The sequence below is a fragment of the Perca fluviatilis genome, chromosome 22 (genome assembly GCF_010015445.1).
Source record: "Perca fluviatilis chromosome 22, GENO_Pfluv_1.0, whole genome shotgun sequence".
NCBI lineage: Eukaryota > Metazoa > Chordata > Actinopteri > Perciformes > Percidae > Perca > Perca fluviatilis.
The window spans coordinates 18,639,496-18,658,681 of NC_053133.1; the positions used below are offsets into that span (position 1 = coordinate 18,639,496).

Below are 19,186 nucleotides of genomic sequence, written 5' to 3' on the forward strand. Positions count from 1 at the left end.
TCATATATAGTATGTTGAAAAAAATCATAGTACAGTATGTCGAAAAAAACAAACAAAGTCATAGTATTGTATGTCGAAAAAATCCTCAAAAAGTCATAGTATGTTGAAAAAAATAAAAAAATGTCACAGTATAGCTCGTCAGAAATAACTCAAAGTCATAGTATAGTATATTGAAAAAGATCCTAGTATAGTATGGCGAAAACAAAGTAATAAAAAAGTCATAGATCGTACATAAAAAAATACAAAATGTCATAGTAAAGTAGGTCCAAAAAAAGTAATAAAAAAGTCATAGCATAGTATGTCGCAAATAGTCATAGTATTCAAAAAAACTGAAGTCATAGTATAGTATGTCGAAAAAATATCATTAAAAGTCATATGTCGGAAAACTAATAAAAAAAAAGTCAAGTTATGTTGAAAGTCAAAAATGTGATATTGGTAGGTTATAAAAAGTGCATAGTATAGTACGTCATGAAATGTCAAGTATAGTAGGTCATAGAAAATTCATAAAAAGGTCCTAGTGTATGCCATAAAAATGTAGTTTAGAATGTCCTGCAGGACAGAGAGGGGGTATGAGATTGGTAAGAATACCAGGGCAAGCACATCAGAGGCAGTAAACTAAACAGTCACTAAAATCACCTTGTTGGGCACTTATTCTAGTGGAAAGTTGGCAGGAAGGTAACATTTTGGCCCAAGCTTGTAAGTACATGTTAAGTAGGCTATTTGTATTTCAATTATGTTGAAAAAGAAACATCTATTCAGGCTCAAAGTTAAAAACAAACCTTTATTGAAAAGAAAACTGAAATACAGTACATGACCCAGACTGGACACCACCACACTGACAGTACAAGATCAGTTCCCTTGCTTTGTGAGATCAAAGCAAAAGCTGCAAACCTTAATGCTGCAAAGAGTCTGGGGGCTGCACAGTTCACCCTTTTCCCTCTTAGTGTAAAAATACCTTGTCCCACAACAAACTATACTCTAGAGATCCAGAGCCACCTCCTGACCAAGATGTCACGGTTTTGATTCGATGAAACTCATGCACCTCCTCCTTTTTGGCCACTGTGGAACTTGCAAAAGGTAGACATGGTTTCAAAGTGACACATGCATAGATCTGTTACCAAGTTCAAGGAATTCTTATACTGGGTAAAGAATAAAACAAGGGTAAAAAAAAAAAAAAAAAAAAAAAATTATGGGCAAACAAATTCATACACGGTCCTCCAGACACTCACAACATAATTAAGGCCGAGGTTCAATTATTGTAACTATATGATGGCCAAAATATTAAGTAAAGATCATCTTAATGCTACTAAACCCCTGAACCTTCAAGTCCAGGATGGTTGATGACGAGTAACAACTTCCCCATAGATGTGTGGCATCTTTTTGATGGTGGCTTATTCTGATCCCTTTGTTTAAAAAGTACAAAATGTTTAAAGTGGAATATGTGCCAAAATGGCTGCAGAAAATTAAAGACATATGTTAAGGATGCAGTGGATCAGTCACATACACCTGCAGAGCACCAGTGATCATCTGTTAATACAAAACGGGTCTAGATGCTAACTCGCCATGAGCAAACCTGCACTCCCTATAAAAGCAAACAATCATAATGCATCATTGACAAAACATAGTGTATACATTTAAAATACTGTTATTAAAACGGAGCAACTTGCATTTTAAATAATAATGTTTCAGCCATTCAATGCCTTGCAAAATTAGTTAAATGGCTAAAGTAAGGGTCCGTTTTTAGAAAACGTTTGCATGCCAAAACTCTGAAGTACAGGTTCAAAGTTAATAAAGAAGGGAGATTCATATTTTACCACATTTCGATACCGCTCCAACAGGCTGTAGTGTGAGAATAACCACCAACAATGTAGCTTATGAAACTGAAATCATGTGTGGTATGCCTGTGCTAAAAATGAAAACGAAAAAAACAAACATGAGAACTGAAACACTGCCTAGTACCACCATTCACAACTGGTTTTACAATACTGCTTGTAATCCCTTTGTTTGTCCTGTCAATTTTTACCTGAACATGATCAAACTTATATAGAGGAAAATAATAATAATAATAATAATAATAATAATAATAATAATAATAATAATAATAATACTAATAATAATAATAGAGATGCACCAACATGATGTCTATGGCATTCTCTTGATATGATATGGTGTGACGTAACATGATATGTATGTAGTGTAAATCATGTCCAGTGCAGCCCTGCTTTGCACTTGGACATACTCTTAACTTAGTGAAATGATCCTCTTCTCCTCCTTTACTGTCAAAGTCTCGTTCTAGATAACCAGATGGGTTCATCAGTTCTGGTCACGTTACCATCCACTGGGAGAGACACCAGTTTCCACTGTAACAATTAAGCTGTGGAAGGTGTCCATGCCCCTCCGTCTTGTGCCGTCTCCAGAGGTCGAAGTCCAAGTTTGTCATTAAAAAAATAAAAAGTAACAATAAGCCAGTAAGGATTGTTGCCACCGTGTGGGTGGTGCAGGTAGTCAGACCATCGGCGGCTGAGGGAGGGGCTATCTGAGTCCAGCCCTCGAGGTCATCCACTCAAGGCCTTGGCATAAACTGGAAAAACAGTGAAGATGCGTCAGTGGAAAAGTGGACAAACCTTAGACAGAACTCTTATTCAAATGGAGTTAATACCTGGCAGTTTCTTCCCCTGGCTGCACTAAATATTTACAATATACCAGTGCGGGGCAGATACAGCTCAACGAGGCGTTATCTTCCTGTTTGTGTTGAGAAAAGATGTGAAGCTTCAGGGCTTTAAACTCGGCACACGCAGTGACATCTGGTGGTTTACAGAACTCATAGCAGCCCTTAAAGGCTGGTTTCAATCTCAAATGTGTGAAATAAAAGTCCAAGAGGCCTATGTGTTATTTATTAAATCTATTATACTTTTGTTCACAAGTGGTGCAGTAAATGCACATATTATTGTGCAATATGGTAGATTAAAATAAGAAATACATGCCACAATATGTTTGCGGTGTACCTTATTGTAGTGGTGCAGGCCCAGTGTCCACTGGGGACTCATGTGTTTAACTTCATGGTTGATATCTGTATGTCATCTTGCATGAATTGCAACATAATGTGATTTGATTCAAGAAAGATATTGATTAAAATATTACTTTCATAACCCTATCACTTGATAATGGATGGATATATTTCTATACTTCTGATTATGTCTTTCTAGTGCACATTACTGTATCTCTCTATTATTCTCCTCTCTTCTTATCCTACTTACAGTGTGTGCACAAACATCTTGTTGTTGCCTTAATATTAGGGGTGTGCAATAAAATCTATTCATATTTTATTTTCGTTTTGTAATGGCGTGTATACTATTGTCCTGAAATGAGTTTAGCTCGCCATTCCCATAGCCGGCGCTGCGTCGAATTCACACTGACGCATGGGAACTCTTGTCATAATCAAAAGAAGAACGAGTGCAGCAGAAGTAGTTTAGTCGGCGCAAACAATGGCAAACCTCACAGAAAGAATTATTCAACCTGCTCCATCCTCATTGAAGGCGAGAGTTTCGGCACATTTCGAATTTTATAACCTTGAGGGGAAGACGGAACTTGATAGGAATCATGCTATATGCAGGTTTTGCAAAGCAAAAGTGAAGTATTTTGAAAACACCACAAACTTGAGAATTCACATGGTACGCCATCACCCAGAGATTAACATTAAAGACGTGGACGAACAACAACCTAAAGTACCTAGCATGCCAGTCAACCAACGCACTCTTTCAACGCTCTAAACTCCCACCCAACTCTGACCGAAAAGCTCTTTTTATTTAACAGTTTTATTTTATACTTGAATTAAATGTATTTGAAAGCTGGCCAAAGCTTGGCAAATAGTTTTTAGTTGCAGATGTTTTTATTTTTGTATATTTTGACATATAAAGTAATATCAAACTACATTTAATTTGTTGTTTCTTTTCTTTTAAATTGTAGGACTACTGAAATCACATGGGAAAGGTAACTACATTTACACACTGTGAATCATTTTGGATCGAAAATCGATTTTGAATCAAATCTCGAACCTAAAAATGGTGACATTTTCTATGTCCACGTTTTTAATCAATACATTTGTCTTTTGTTACATTTTTATATACTCATGTTTTGTTGCCTTTAATAAAAACATGCCACTGATTATAATAAGATCAGTTAAAAACATCTGTAAAGTGAGCATAACTCTAGGTCGTTTGGCAGTTGGACAGGGTTGGGATCTTGATGGAATTATATCAACGTCAAATCATTGAATTAATTGAAATCCTGGAAACCGTGTCACTCAGTACACACATACATAAGCATCAACAGATGTTCCTTACCCCTCTCCTGTAAGTGCACAGCAGGACTGTATGTGCCAGGGGTGGTCTTTGATGGAGCTCAGGGTGAGGTATTTGGAGATCTCTGCTGCAGACATACAGTCCTTCATATCCTGCTTATTGGCAAATATCAACACAGCTGCTTTCCGCAGGTCCTGAGGGGAGAGCACAGAGAACAATGAAACCATAACCACGCTCTCTGCCACCTTTTGAAGCTGTAAACAATGTAGCGGGGTGGGAAAAGTCTATCACAGTCCATTGAAAAAACAGGGGCTTCTTTACGGCCTTACAAAGATGTGTTAAGATGGGTGTTTTACCTCATGAGCCAACATCCTGTAGAGCTCCTCTTTAGAGATGGCCAGCCTCTCTCTGTCTGTGCTGTCCACCACCAGAATGATGAACTGCAGAGTAGGAGGCAAAAATCACACAGACTGACCTCTTTTCAAAAAGACTTTTACAGCAATGAAATGCATCACAGCGGGTGGGCATTTCCGGGCCAAGGGCTCCACAATGGTTACTGGTGACTGCTATGCTAATAACCCCTCTCTGAATGAGAGAGAGTGACCCTGTATGACAAAAGACCAAAGGCACGTTAATGTTGGGGAGGTGTCAGAGACGCCATTTAAACCCAAACGACTCAGGAAAAGATTTCAACCATGCGCGTTATCCAACATGACACAAATCCCAGCCAGGAATCTACATGAGTCTGACACCGTGGAACGAAAGAGTGATGTTACCATAGTAACTGTAGGGTTACTACAATATATGGCTCCTATAGTAACCATAGGGGTCCTAGTAACTCTACTGTAATGGATATTTAGTGCTTCTCTGCCATAAATCTAAGCTTCTTCACTGCAAATACAGGTTGCGTACATTAGTGCATACTATTCTGATATGTTGCATTACCTTTTTGTAAGAGGATTAGGCAAAAAAAATCTGTCATGTCAATTCTCAAGTGTAAAAAAACAAACACACTTTTAACACTGCTGAAACTATTGTTGCAACTAACAATTCAAATTCTTAGTTAAATCAATTAATCTTTTAGTCTATAAAATATTTTAAACAAAAAAAAAATTGCATTTACTGAATGCCTCCAGGTCCGTGGTAATATCTTTAGTGTGCTTGTTTTTGTCCAACAGAACTCAAAAAGGTATTCAATTTACGGTCATATATGACAAAGAAACAGCAAATCCTCACATCGGAGAAGTTGAAACGAGAGAATGTTTGTGTTGCAGCTCCAGAAAACAGTAACAAAAATTTTCCATAAAATATCCCCAAGCGGACATTTTCAAAATTGCGTGTTTTGTCTGACCAACAGTCAAAGACCTTAAGCCATTAAGTTTACAAATCACATAAGACATAGAAATAAAGCAAATCCTCACAATTGAGAAGCTTGAAAAATTATAGAAACGGTTAATCAATTATCAAAATAGTTGCCAAATAATATTCAGTCTGTCGACCAATCGTTTCAGCTCTTTAGCAGAGAGGTGTAAGAGAACAAGAGTTGAGGAGTCAGGTCATGTGTGAATGGCTGTGGCCTTGTATTTACTTGTGACCTGTTGTGTGGGATGAATGGTCAAATGCGGGTTAACCCCATGCTGAATATACCATGTCATGGCAGATGCTACATCAGGAAAGTTTAATCCGTGTGGTTCTGTAGAGACCTCTCTTCAACACACATCTGCGCCTCTGCCATAACTCTGCTGTTCTTCTTCTCCTTTCTCTAAAACAATGCGGAGGCTGACCCTCGCTTTGCTTTTCAGATAGGCCCCTTTATGAAAGGGTGACCTCTGACTTGGGCGGCCCCTGCTGCCGTCTGTGCTCTGAACAAACACACCAGCTGCCACGTTCTGGAAAAAAAACCTGCTGCTGGTCAATACTTCTGTTGCTCTCCTCTGCTAGAATGTAGTACACAGTGTACAAAATGTGTTGCTTGTATTTCTCACCTCTGTATTGGAGTAGTAGGTGTTCCATGAGGACCTGAGAGACTCCTGCCCTCCTATATCCCACATCAGAAAGTGAGTGTTCTTCACCACTATTTCTTCCACGTTGCTTCCGATGGTGGGTGACGTGTGGACGACCTCATTCATCAGACTTTATAAAACAGAATCATAAAGTGAGTTTTTGCTGGAGAAGGAGAACTATGTTAAAGTAGGTTCCAACTGTAAATTTGATCAATACAACTACTTACAACTGGTAGAGGATGGTGGTTTTCCCTGCATTATCTAGTCCGACGATTATCACCTTGTGCTCTGCAAAAAAAAAAAATACAGTGTAACACAACTTCAAGGAGGACATCGTTATCAAGAAAACACTCATGTAAATGAATTCGCTTCACTGTCAGTCACTGAAAAAAACTGTGTGGCAATGAGTATGTCATAAACTATATCTGATCTCGGTCTATAAAAAGGCATTCATGTTATTCATAGTATTAAAAATCATACAGGCTGAACTTATTTCAAACCTTCCTGACCTATTTTCCCCCCAGCAACGCTGAAAACAACACAAAGTTCTTCCCATTCATAAAAACCAGCTAACAGTAAAAGGCTTTGACGGCCGTGAAGCAGACAAACATAACAGACTAAATGCAGAACCAGAGCTGACACAGACATGCCAAAATATCCCACTTCAGTGTTTTGACTTTTCCGCCCTTTTGAGGCCCCTGGCAGCTGAGGAGGAAGGAAGTCTGGTCAGAGGGCTCGCAGTTCTGATAGTCTCTGTGCACCATACTAGGTTTTGGAGGATGTTTCATGTTTATTGCTTCCCAGGAGAGGAGCTACCCCCGTGACGATTCTGACAGCCCAACTGACTGTCAAATTCCTTACTTTATTTATTTTTTATTTAAAAAGGTCCCATTTTGAAAACATTTCAGTAAACTATTGAATGGAAATGTGTTACTCCATCACATCTACCCCAAGGTTGGGTCAGATTCCTTTGATACAGTATGTATTATGTAACTGAGATGTTATATTTACAGTCAATTTATTCCAGTAGATTACCTGAAAATAGCTAAGCAGAACACTTACTGGTTACTAATTTCTAAAACAGTATGCGTTTCTTCTGCAGATTTATAAAGCAATATTTCCAGGGAAAAAAAGAAAAAGAAAATATGCATGTAAGTCTCTTTGACATTTATGTCTTGGTCTTCTAAGCAAAGTGGTGACACAGCAAACTGTTTCAGAAGAGAATAAAGTAGTAAAACATAAAGACACATTTAAAGTGAAATTGCCAATTACCAGCACCAGTCCTTTTGGTCTGATACTTTGTTGATTACATGTAGTTAGCTATACTCTGTTGCTAACATACAGACTGTGTCTGTAATCTCTTAAAAGTGAATAAAATGCTACACCAGGAACAGCGTAATTTTCCAGGAATTAGGGAATGAAAGTAGGAGACCTGCTGTACTCAGGGCCAGGCATCAATGTAACACAGGCCAAAGGAATTAAGACAAGAGGGTTCATATAACTTCACTATCTAATGATGATAACTACCATTACAGTAAAGCAGAATATGAAATTGCTCAGTTGGTTATAATTTAAATATTACATTATCAACACCAGATCCTTTATTACTTAAACTATCTTTCCTATCCCGTCATAAGAGCAAAAAAAACATACTCGCATATTGGCAGAAAACTGCTCTACCAACCAGTTAAATGAAGTTGAACACGTATTACCTTACATCAGATTAGAGAAGACTCATTACATAAAACACACCCTCAATATGTAATATGCAGTTTAAAATAAGAAGACAAACGTTGTCCACTGTTGGAATATTTCACAATATACACACGAGTCAAAGAGTTTTGCCATGCCTTATGTTCCTTCTTTGAGTTTAGTGTTATTGCCATCCCTTTGTTTTTCACTTTCTGACCAAATATCAAGTAAATACTTGTTCAGCTGAATCATTATTTGTATGTGAAACAAGGTGCACAATATTAAAATGACGAGAATGTTGAGAGAAAAATGAGAACATTTAACGTTACATTAAAACAGCTTTCAACAAAGTCAGGGGAACGTTATGTGATGTGTCCTGGAAAGTGATTGACAACTGGATGAATACGCTCTCGGAGGCTTACTGTGACTTAGCTAAGTTAATCATGTTGGTTGACAACCTGATAAAACAGATTAACTAATCTTACCGTCTTAGAGTGGTTGATAAAGATGGGGAACTGTAGTTTAAATGGTTGTTTTGACGTGCGAGTTACACAAAGACAGCTCAGACGGGAGAGTCACAGAGATGCAGCGAGATAATTCACTCCCATCTGTTATTATGGGTCTTGCTGCTCACTTTATGCTAACGGGCTAACAGGTATTATCCTCGGTTGAGTGGCTAGCGGGGGGTGAGCCGTAACAAATTCACCGACACCCACCTTGGTTACAGAAGAAGCTCCACAGTTTGGCAAATATGAGGCCCATTGTTTAGGTTGATGTCTGTCTGTCCGTCCGTCAGTAGAGTGGGCAGCAGCACTGAGCTTTTCCACTCTGAAATCCACACAGTACAATCCGTGGCTAGCTAACATTAGCTGGATGGTCTCTTGTCCGCAAAACACCTCACCGACCTTTTGAATGCGGACTCCATGCGCTCCGGTTACAACTAAAACGCAGCTAACGCGGGAATGCAATGGTGTACGGTAACACAGATATGGTAAATTATCATCGAGCGGCTCAGGTTAACGTTTAATCCTCCACAAACCGTATAAACACTGGGTGTTAAGTGCGGCACTGTGTTAACTCTGCTCGCACGTCTTCTTCTGCCCGTTGGCTGCTGGCAGTGGTTCGCTGAAAAAAAGCAACCCCAGCTATTCGGTTCTCTTCCGACTACGTGGTGACGTCGAGCCGTGTTACGCGTTGGACCTTTTTTTTGAAAAGCAGCTTTAAAAAACAACACTTTTAAAGAGTGAAGGCTTTTAAAAGGGGAGCAGACGTAAATATACACCTAATAACACATATTGTAAAGCGTACTGGGTAGCAGGCACTATACGGCAAAATCTATTTAATTATTAATTTGAATTCCATTCACAAATTGCATTTATACTGTACTTTCTGATTTTTTTCTTTTTCTTTTTTTCTGATTTTACTTATTACTTTTACTTATTTATTTGTTTTATTTTCAATGCACAGAGCTGGACATTTGTTCTAAAAGCAACATATTAGTTATTTATTTTTTATTTGGTATTAGTGCAATGGGACATAGTACAAAAGGTAACATAATAGACAGACTGATGTAACAGAATATACACATAATAACACAAAACAGTAAGACATGACAAACAGAGGTTATTATGATTTATAATTTGGTACAGATTTTCTTTTATGGGAGTATTGTTTGCATGTGCATGGATGAAAGTGAGGCAACACTTTAAGTCTCCTTAGCATTTATGAGCAGTATATAAACTGTACAACTATAATGTAGTTGGAAACAGATATAATTGTTTATTTATGTATTTGTCACCAACTATAATGAATGACAATATAGTTAGACACAGTGGTAATAAAATAAAATATATGTCTTTATAGGAGAAGTTATCATATCCTGTACATAAGCACTTAACATGTTCCTTTATCTGCTTATAACATGTATTAAATACAGAACATATATGTATATACCGTGTATATCTAATAAAGCACAAGAACATCATACAGGCATTGCTGATCAACAGGCGGCATTACTTCGATTTATGAATTCAACCAGTGTCATATGACCAACTAGTGACGTACGCGGAAGTAGTAGTCAAAACACCAGCGGTCCATGCCTCCATAGAACGTGAGTATCTAAAGATGATTAAAAACGCCTTAACATCGCTGTCACACTTATATTAGACTATTCATTTAACTGATCACTCATTGATTATGAATATAAAAAGCATATATGTTAAATAGGATTGACTACCAGCGTTTAGACTATAAATATAACCCGTTTGGACGTAAAGTAGGTAGCCTATATTAATATATGATTTAATGTTGGCAGAAAGCACCTCCTCAGGTTGTTATTACCACACATGGATTCTGTTATTTAAATATCTCACATTTGTTACATTTCATTCAGATAGTGTCAATAATAGACGGACATTGTGGAGAAGGATCAACAGGTTACGGGCTAAATTAGCTCATTAAAATCACTCATAAAATGATTTAATAACGAATTATTTTTTTATTGTTTTACTCTGTGTATTTACTGCATTCCTTTAATTGCATGTCTGAAATTGCTACCCATCCTTACAGCCTAAGATAACTTGCAAATACACAAAAAAATACACAGAACTCTACCAAAAATTACATATAAAACAGAACAAGACATAAATGATGTACAACAAGCTAACAATATACAATCAATAATACAATCAAATTACCATAAACCTCAATAACAAACACCAGATCAAACATGACTTTTACTTCTTTAAAAACTGTAGCAACTTGAGTTTAAAATGAACCCAGATATGACCCCTTTTGAGTTCTGTGGGTAAAGTATTATGATTATGATTATGATTATTATTATTATTAGTAGTAGTACATCAGCCTCTGTACTGCAGGAATAAACCACTGCAAAGAAATGTGTGTTTGATTATCCACCAGACTGTAAGCAAGTTTTAACCACAACAGGGGCTCCAAACTGTAACCACATCTTCTCCTACGGCAGTTCATCAATTAAGATTCATTTACTTTTCTGTTATTGATCAGATACTTTTCTTTTTGCAGATTGAAGAAATGTCTATTTTTCCAAGGATTTCCCTAAAGCCTGAAGTCACTGATTATCTCAAGAGTGTCTTCTTAAACAAGGAGGTACAGTAGGAGTTTAATTGTGTTTCTTGGAAGTGATTTCTCTCTTCTGGATAATCATAAATACGCCTCATAAAAAAAGAGGCTCTTCCTCTCTTTCAGTTGAAAAGATAACACAGGGATGATGCGGGAACCTTCACAGCGTAGCTTAGATTTTAGATAAACTGAAGTCTAGTAAAACCCTCCCTAAGAAACATTTGGCTTTACACCAACATGTTGATATCATTTCTCACTGATGTTTCTGTGTAATTGTAGAAAGCAAACCGCAGAATGTTGCTTGATGTCCTCAACGGTAGCTGTGGTGCTGGGAACTATTTATTAATTCTGTTTAATATGTTGACCTGATGATGATGTTAGTTCAGGTGGCAGCATTGTTATTTTTACTTGAATAAATTGCAAAATATCTGTTTTAGGGATATATGCTAAATTTGAAAGAGTGAAACTTGAAATCAATCAAGTTCTTGAGATTTTTCTAATAGTTTAATCCAATTATTTTAATGTCATCTTGTTTGCGATCAGGTGTTAGCTGCAGTTGACCATCAGGAGGCAGACTGTCGTTTCCAGAAGCTGCTCACATGCCTGTCTCACCCTCCTTCATACACTTGTGTTCGGGCCAGTACTCATCTCGCTCCCCTGGAAGAGATCAGACACAAGTTAGGAGAAGAGCTTAAAAAGGTGAGAAGGAAAGAGGGAGCAAGGAAAGCACCCACAGTGGTGGTCAGTCAAGTCCTAATCCTTCAGTGTGTTGTTGTTGTTGAAGCAGCAGATGTGCACCTCATCAGCAGAGGAGGTCTCCGTTCAGATTCTTCCTCACCCGCGAATTCCAGATGTGCTGCTCCTTCCCGTCGACGGCCCAAGGTATGTAAGGAATGCTGGAACAATGTCAGACGAATCTGAATCTGCTCTACGGAGTACACACTTAGCCTTAAATTGCAGAGTGTTTCCTGAGGCCAAACCCACATGGAATTTCATAGAATGACGACAGAAAAAAAAAAAAAAAGAAGAATTCTAGAAGTGCACACTTTTTTAGGAGTGTTTTTTGATCCCAAAGAGAAACACAAACTACAGTAACAGCACCATAACATCCCTTGCTCTTTTCTGTTTTTGGGGTAAATGGTGGTATTATTGCATGTAACTTCTTTTAACTTCTGTTGACACACCTGCCGACAAAAAATCAAAAAAAGGAAAAGCTTGAAAAGGCTGTGAAGAATTGTCCATGCATGCCATATACACTATGCTGTATCTCCAGCATCCAAACCATCCATACTCTGCCACAGTCCACTGAGGTGGATGTAGAAGTGTGTGACTTCCCTCTCTCTTGTGTTGTAAGACCTGTGAAGCAGCTCAGCTCAGAGGTGGTGGTTGGTGCTCAGTGTGGCAGTGCCGTACTACGGGGTGCTCATGTCTTCATCCCGGGGATTCTCGCCAGCCCCAAGTGTAAGATTAAAAGACAGATTCTTGTTAAAGTCCATTTAAATACATATTTTGTTATAATGGACATCATAGTGTGTTTACTTTGTTGAGTGTGTGTGTGTTTTCTTACATGAAATCAACCTGTGATGCGTTTCTTTGCTCTTAGACATGAAGGCTGGAGATGTGGTGTCTGTCCTCTCTGACTTGGAGGGTCGGTGCACCCGAGGAGCCACGAGCTTCCAGGGAAAGAAAGTGTTTGTGGGAAACGGAGTCGCTCAAATAGATCGCTCCAGCATCTTCTGCACAGATGAACCTGCCAAGTAAGTAGACTATATACTACATACATACATACATATATATATATATATATATATATATATATATATATATATATATATATATATATATATTATATATATATATATATATATATTTATAGTGCCTTGCGAGAAAGTATTCGGCCCCTTGAACGTTTCGACCTTTGCGCACATTTCGAGGCCTCAAACATAAAGATATAAAACTGTAATTTTTTGTGAAGAATCAACAACAAGTGGGTCCCAATTATGAAGTGGAATGAAATTCATTGGCTATTTCAAACTTTTTTAACAAATAAAAACTGAAAAAGTGGGGTGCAAAATTATTCAGCCCCTTTACTTTCAGTGCAGCAAACTCTCTCCAGAAGTTCAGTGAGGATCTCTGAATGATCCAATGTTGACCTAAATGACTAATGATGATAAATAGCATCCAGCTGTGTGTAATCAAGTCTCCGTATAAATGCATCTGTTCTGTGATAGTCTCAGAGGTCCGTTTAAAGCGCAGAGAGCATCATGAAGAACAAGGAACACACCAGGCAGGTCCGAGATACTGTTGTGGAGAAGTTTAAAGCCGGATTTGGATACAAAAAGATTTCCCAAGCTTTAAACATCCCAAGGAGCACTGTGCAAGCAATAATATTGAAATGGAAGGAGTATCAGACCACTACAAATCTAAGAAGACCCGGCGGTCCCTCTAAACTTTCAGCTCATACAATGAGAAGACTGATCAGAGATGCAGCCAAGAGGCCCATGATCACTCTGGATGAACTGCAGAGATCTACAGCTGAGGTGGGTGACTCTGTCCATAGGACAACAATCAGTCGTATACTGCACAAATCTGGCCTTTATGGAAGAGTGGCAAGAAGAAAGCCATTTCTTAAAGATATCCATACAAAGTGTCGTTTAAAGTTTGCCAAAAGCCACCTGGGAGACACACCAAACATGTGGAAGAAGGTGCTGTGGTCAGATGAAACCAAAATCGAACTTTTTGGCAACAATGCAAAACGTTATGTTTGGCGTAAAAGCAACACAGCTCATCACCCTGAACACACCATCCCCACTGTCAAACATGGTGGTGGCAGCATCATGGTTTGGGCCTGCTTTTTTCCAGCAGGGACAGGGAAGATGGTTAAAATTGATGGGAAGATGGATGGAGCCAAATACAGGACCATTCTGGAAGAAAACCTGATGGAGTCTGCAAAAGACCTGAGACTGGGACGGAGATTTGTCTTCCAACAAGACAATGATCCAAAACATAAAGCAAAATCTACAATGGAATGGTTCACAAATAAACATATCCAGGTGTTAGAATGGCCAAGTCAAAGTCCAGACCTGAATCCAATCGAGAATCTGTGGAAAGAACTGAAAACTGCTGTTCACAAACGCTCTCCATCCAACCTCACTGAGCTCGAGCTGTTTTGCAAGGAGGAATGGGCAAAAATGTCAGTCTCTCGATGTGCAAAACTGATAGAGACATACCCCAAGCGACTTACAGCTGTAATCGCAGCAAAAGGTGGCGCTACAAAGTATTAACTTAAGGGGGCTGAATAATTTTGCACGCCCAATATTTCAGTTTTTTATTTGTTTAAAAGGTTTGAAATATCCAATAAATTTCGTTCCACTTCATGATTGTGTCCCACTTGTTGTTGATTCTTCACAAAAAATTACAGTTTTATATCTTTATGTTTGAGGCCTGAAATGTGGCAAAAGGTCGAAAAGTTCAAGGGGGCCGAATACTTTCGCAAGGCACTGTATATATATATATATATATATAGACTAAATGCAAATGACAAAAATCAAAGCACGCGTCAAGGTCCAAAATTGAAAAAAGCCATTGTTATGGTGGCTGCATGATTAAAAACAAGACAACTGCGTATTCACCGCACTCAGTCTTCCTCTGGGTCAAACAGGCATGGTGATTGTGTTGTTAAAAATTCATGAAGGAAAACATATTCAGTCCCTGTCGTCTGTTGTTTTAGGGGAATAGGTGTTCGGATGGTAGAGCCACTCTACCAGAGTCCTTCCTTCGATGGTGTTCTACCCAACCTGGCATTCCTACAGGTATTATTAATATTAGAATGTACAATAAAGTAAGTATGTGTACTGTATGTATTAATGTTACAAAAGTGCTGTTAAATTAATAATACAGCAGAACGGAGGGATGCACTCGTACAGTAGACACTGTTTTGCCTCTTCTTGGATTTTTTTCTCCATGTTGTGCAGAACCTTCCCTCAGTAGTTGTGGGACATGTTCTCGGGCCTCGTCCTGGAGAACGGATCCTGGATATGTGTGCTGCACCCGGAGGGAAGACCTGCCACATCGCTGCACTCATGAAGGATCAGGTACAAGTTCTACAGCTTCAGCTGCAGATGTTAGCTGATCGAGGGAACAGAGTTATTTTCAAGGTTTTAATCTGAGAATTCAGTCTATAAAGTACACATATGATATACAGCCTGATCCAATAAAATAGGGATCTGGAGCCCCTAAAGTTTTCACAAGATAAATCTTATAGGTAATAATACTGCGTGGGTTTCCTCCGGGTGCTCCGGTTTCTTCCCACCATAAAGACATGCATGCAACTAGGACTACAGTTGAAAATTAGCCGACTGGCTAACACTGGCGCATTTACAGAAATGTTCATTAATGTGCATTGTCCTAATATAAATAAATAAATCTTCTAAATCTTCTAAAAGAATCAAAAACATATTTCTTCTACACTTTTCTCCTGACTGTTCTCTAATAATTAAGTACTGATAGTTTTACCCTTCCAGGCTTCTAAAGTTATTCACATTAAACTATTTAAGAAAGGTTGAACTGCTCATAGAGTTATTAAACTTGTGCTGAAAGGTCATACATAGACATTTAGTTGGACAGAAGCAAAAAAAGACTGATCTAGAAAATTATTGTTCCTAAGAATAGGAGGCGTTCATTCATGCTATAGCACTCCTCTGTGGACTTTGTTTTTTTCTGTGTCCGCTGTGAAGAAGACACATGCTAAGCTTGTTATAGGCATTTAACAAAGAACAAAAGTGTAGTGGGAAAATAAAATTAGCTGTAAATTGTAAATTAATCTAGTAGAAGAGTCCTGAAATAAATACAACCTTTGTAAAACGTATAATAAAGATTTCATATCTTTCAGCTGTATCTATTATTGGATTTAATGAGGCCACATCATATGTTATTAAACTACAGGTATAATCAGTGGTGGAAAGGTACTAACTACAGTACATTTACTCAAGTCCTGTACTGAAGTAGTTTTTAGGTACTTGTACTTTATTTGAACATTTCTTGTTATATTTTGCATGTTATTTAAACCATACGACCGGCTTTAAAACGGGTTACACCTGTTCTCAGTGCTTGTGTATATCATTTTCTAAAGTAAACATTTTCATAATTCCAGTGCTGCTGCCTTATTTCCATAACATTTCACGGGTTGAAATATTCTTACTGCACTGCAAAACAAGGCTTTTAGGACTCAAATTAGGTTTTTAAGTATTTAAAATCAGCTTCATTTCGGCAACAACAAACAACAAACATTCTGCTCACACATTATTACATCAGCGTTAATAATATTATATATATATATATATATATATATATATATATATATATATATATATATATATATATATATATGAATGAAGAGGGCAGAGTATATTAGAGTACTTATTTTACTTGAGTACGAATTTGAATGTATTTTTAAGGATCTGAATACTGTATAAATGATGCTTTTTGTTCCTTGTTAATGACTTTCTGTCTCTTTCTGTCTCACGCAGGGCGAGGTCGTGGCGCTGGACAGGATCCGAAATAAGATCGATCGAATTCATCAAAACGCCCAAATGTTGCATTTACGGTCGATCAAAGTTTATTGCTTTAACAGCACTCAGGCTGTGAGCAGCGACCTGGCACAGGAAGCTGAAGGTACAGACTGACAGTACACACACACACACACATGGACACACACACACACACACACACACACACACACACACACACACACACACACACACACACACACACACACACACACACACACGTGTATATATATATATATATATATATACACATATACATACAACATCTGTTTCTAAACATATTCCAGGACCTCCCTTCCCTCCTGAAAGTTTTGACCGGGTTCTGCTGGACGCCCCCTGTAGCGGCCTCGGACAGAGACCCAGCATGTCCTGTACCTGGAGCCTCAAGGAGATCTGTTCCTACCAGCCACTGCAGCGCAAGTTATTCCATGCTGTAAGATTTACCACACAGATAAAGAAAGCACTTTGACATCCGTTTTTGTTTTTTTTCACATTACATCGTTATTCAAATCACTTTGACCAATAGATGGCAGCATTTGGCAGTTATTATACTGCTGTGTGATTTACAGCTTGAATTTACATTTTATAGGTGAAATACACCTTAAAGTGATTTTAAGTTTTTTCCTCTGATCAAAGCTGTGAATGATAGGACTGATTTGTAACACCCAATCCACTGATGGTGTAATACTGACAATTTTGATTTATACACAAAATGTTTTCTATGATTTGATACTCAATTGGGTGTTGAAAATGTTTTTAGAGGTACAGCTTTTAGCTCTGAAGTGATAAAGTGAGTCAGGAGTTTGTGACTGTTGATAGTTATTTTTTAAGAGTCAGAAAAGCAGCTCCAGAAAGTATTTTTACTCCTACCTTAAGCAAGTCAGTTATTTTCCTTGGTTTTTTATACACATGCACATAATGTAGACTAAAGAAATGTGAATTATTTTTTTTAAAGTATATTCCTTTGCTTCAACTATGGCTAACCAATCACTAAAGGGAGATTAGAGTCCAATGCAGAGGACATAATTTATCCCGCTGACATATAGTGCTTCCTCAGTGTTTACATGCTTTTCCTCAAAGTTATTCAGCATCTAGAGTCTAGTTAAGATGATATGATGAACTTGTTGGAAAAGAGTTGCTTATTTACACATCCAGCAGTTAACAAGCAACATTGTCATTCAGCTGGAGTCGTGTTTCTGGCCACCTGATCAGTGAAAGTCCCGTTATTCATTTGCTAAGTGCTTCACTATGTTCACCAGATAGTGTAACTGTTTGTTGTTGAACAGGCAGCGTACAGTGGTATTTTAATAAAGCTTGGCCAAAAACAACGCTATGAGAGCAGTGAGAGTGAACCAAAGCAGGAAAGTTGTGAACCGGAAATGAAAACAATGAGCTGAAACAAACTATTATGCTCCGTTAAGCTGAGGAGATTTCATCACTGTGAGCAACCGCTTTCACATTGTTTTACATTGTCATACTAAAAGTATTGATCTGGCCGCTTTAATAAAATGTCTTAATGTATTGCAGGCAGTGCAGTTGTTGAGGAAAGGTGGGGTTCTTGTGTACAGCACCTGCACAGTGACTCTAGCAGAGAATGAGGAGCAGGTAGCCTGGGCCCTCCAAACCTTCCCCTGCCTCACACTTCAGCCTCAGGTAAAAACACTTCAGCCACGTGGACAGACTCCCAAATATGGAGGGTGATGTTAGGAAAACCTCACCAAAATCACGCTCTTGTTTTCAGGAGCCTCACATCGGCGCAGAAGGCATGCTGGGAGCCGGCCTGTCACCTGAGCAGCTGCGCCTCCTCCAGAGGTTCAGTCCTGAGCTGAGCTGGGACCAGACAGGAACGGCAGCCTCCCTCCCCTGCAGAGCCGACAGAGACACTATCGGCTTTTTTATTGCCAAGTTCCTGAAAAACTGACCAGAGGGCATGTTTTCCTCTTCCAGCACCGTCAGCTCCCGCACCAGAGACTGCAGACGGGAACAATAGTGTTTATATTATAACACTGTGTGTGCTTTGACGAGGCAGTGTTGACAAAGACGCTCACTGTGCTGTTTACAGCATCTGCCTCTTAACAGCTGCTCTCTAAAACTGCGGGCCATATAGGGATAGGCTTTATAAACACAAGAGCAGGAGAGAGGAGAGTGCAAGGGAAAGAGAGGGAAGGAGGGAGGGGGTGGAGGCACGTGGGGAAGGATGGAGACTGAATGAGTATTGGCAAACGCAGCAGTGCTTGCATCGCCATAACAACAGTGACGACACAGCTGCCATGGTCACAGTGGATTCGCTACATCTTAGAGATCAGGAAGTAGCGGGCAGAAAGAGGTCATGAGAGGTATTAACAATTTAGCGTCTTTTAGTAGTGGTGGAGACAACTGGGACCTCTTCTGCTGCTTGTAAGAGAGAAATGATGACGTGTGTAGTTCATTCACCAGAAGGAAATTGATTTTTTTCATAATAAACTTTAAAAAAAGAATTTTCTCTCTTCAAGTTTGTTATACATTAAGCAACTGCACATTATTG

At 38.6% G+C, this 19,186-nt stretch overlaps 2 protein-coding genes across 5 annotated transcripts; one reads left to right on the forward strand and one right to left on the reverse strand.

Annotated features, from left to right (window-relative positions):
• Positions 1-761: 761 nt before the first annotated feature.
• Positions 762-9,130, reverse strand: arl8 (ADP-ribosylation factor-like 8). Of its 2 annotated transcripts, XM_039789648.1 has the most exons (6): positions 8,713-9,128; positions 6,532-6,592; positions 6,287-6,434; positions 4,658-4,741; positions 4,344-4,495; positions 762-2,581 (listed from the first exon to the last, which is right to left on the reverse strand). In XM_039789648.1, the coding sequence occupies exons 1-6, from the start codon at positions 8,756-8,758 to the stop codon at positions 2,533-2,535; spliced, it is 540 nt and encodes a 179-aa protein (XP_039645582.1). In that variant the 5' UTR covers positions 8,759-9,128; the 3' UTR covers positions 762-2,532. The 2 variants fall into 2 exon arrangements, with proteins under 2 accessions (XP_039645582.1, XP_039645583.1); XM_039789649.1 differs by lacking the exons at positions 762-2,581; positions 4,344-4,495; positions 4,658-4,741 and adding an exon at positions 5,949-6,190 and having other exon boundaries at positions 8,713-9,130.
• Positions 9,131-10,011: 881 nt separating this feature from the next.
• On the forward strand, positions 10,012-19,139 carry nsun6 (NOP2/Sun RNA methyltransferase 6). 3 transcript variants are annotated; one of them, XM_039789513.1, is made up of 12 exons: positions 10,012-10,106; positions 11,039-11,122; positions 11,639-11,794; positions 11,880-11,977; positions 12,450-12,556; positions 12,699-12,852; positions 14,826-14,907; positions 15,070-15,189; positions 16,624-16,768; positions 16,950-17,095; positions 18,190-18,315; positions 18,404-19,139. In XM_039789513.1, the coding sequence occupies exons 2-12, from the start codon at positions 11,048-11,050 to the stop codon at positions 18,581-18,583; spliced, it is 1,389 nt and encodes a 462-aa protein (XP_039645447.1). In that variant the 5' UTR covers positions 10,012-10,106; positions 11,039-11,047; the 3' UTR covers positions 18,584-19,139. The 3 variants fall into 3 exon arrangements, with proteins under 3 accessions (XP_039645447.1, XP_039645448.1, XP_039645449.1); XM_039789514.1 differs by having other exon boundaries at positions 11,883-11,977; XM_039789515.1 differs by having other exon boundaries at positions 11,886-11,977.
• The last annotated feature ends 47 nt before the right edge of the window (positions 19,140-19,186 follow it).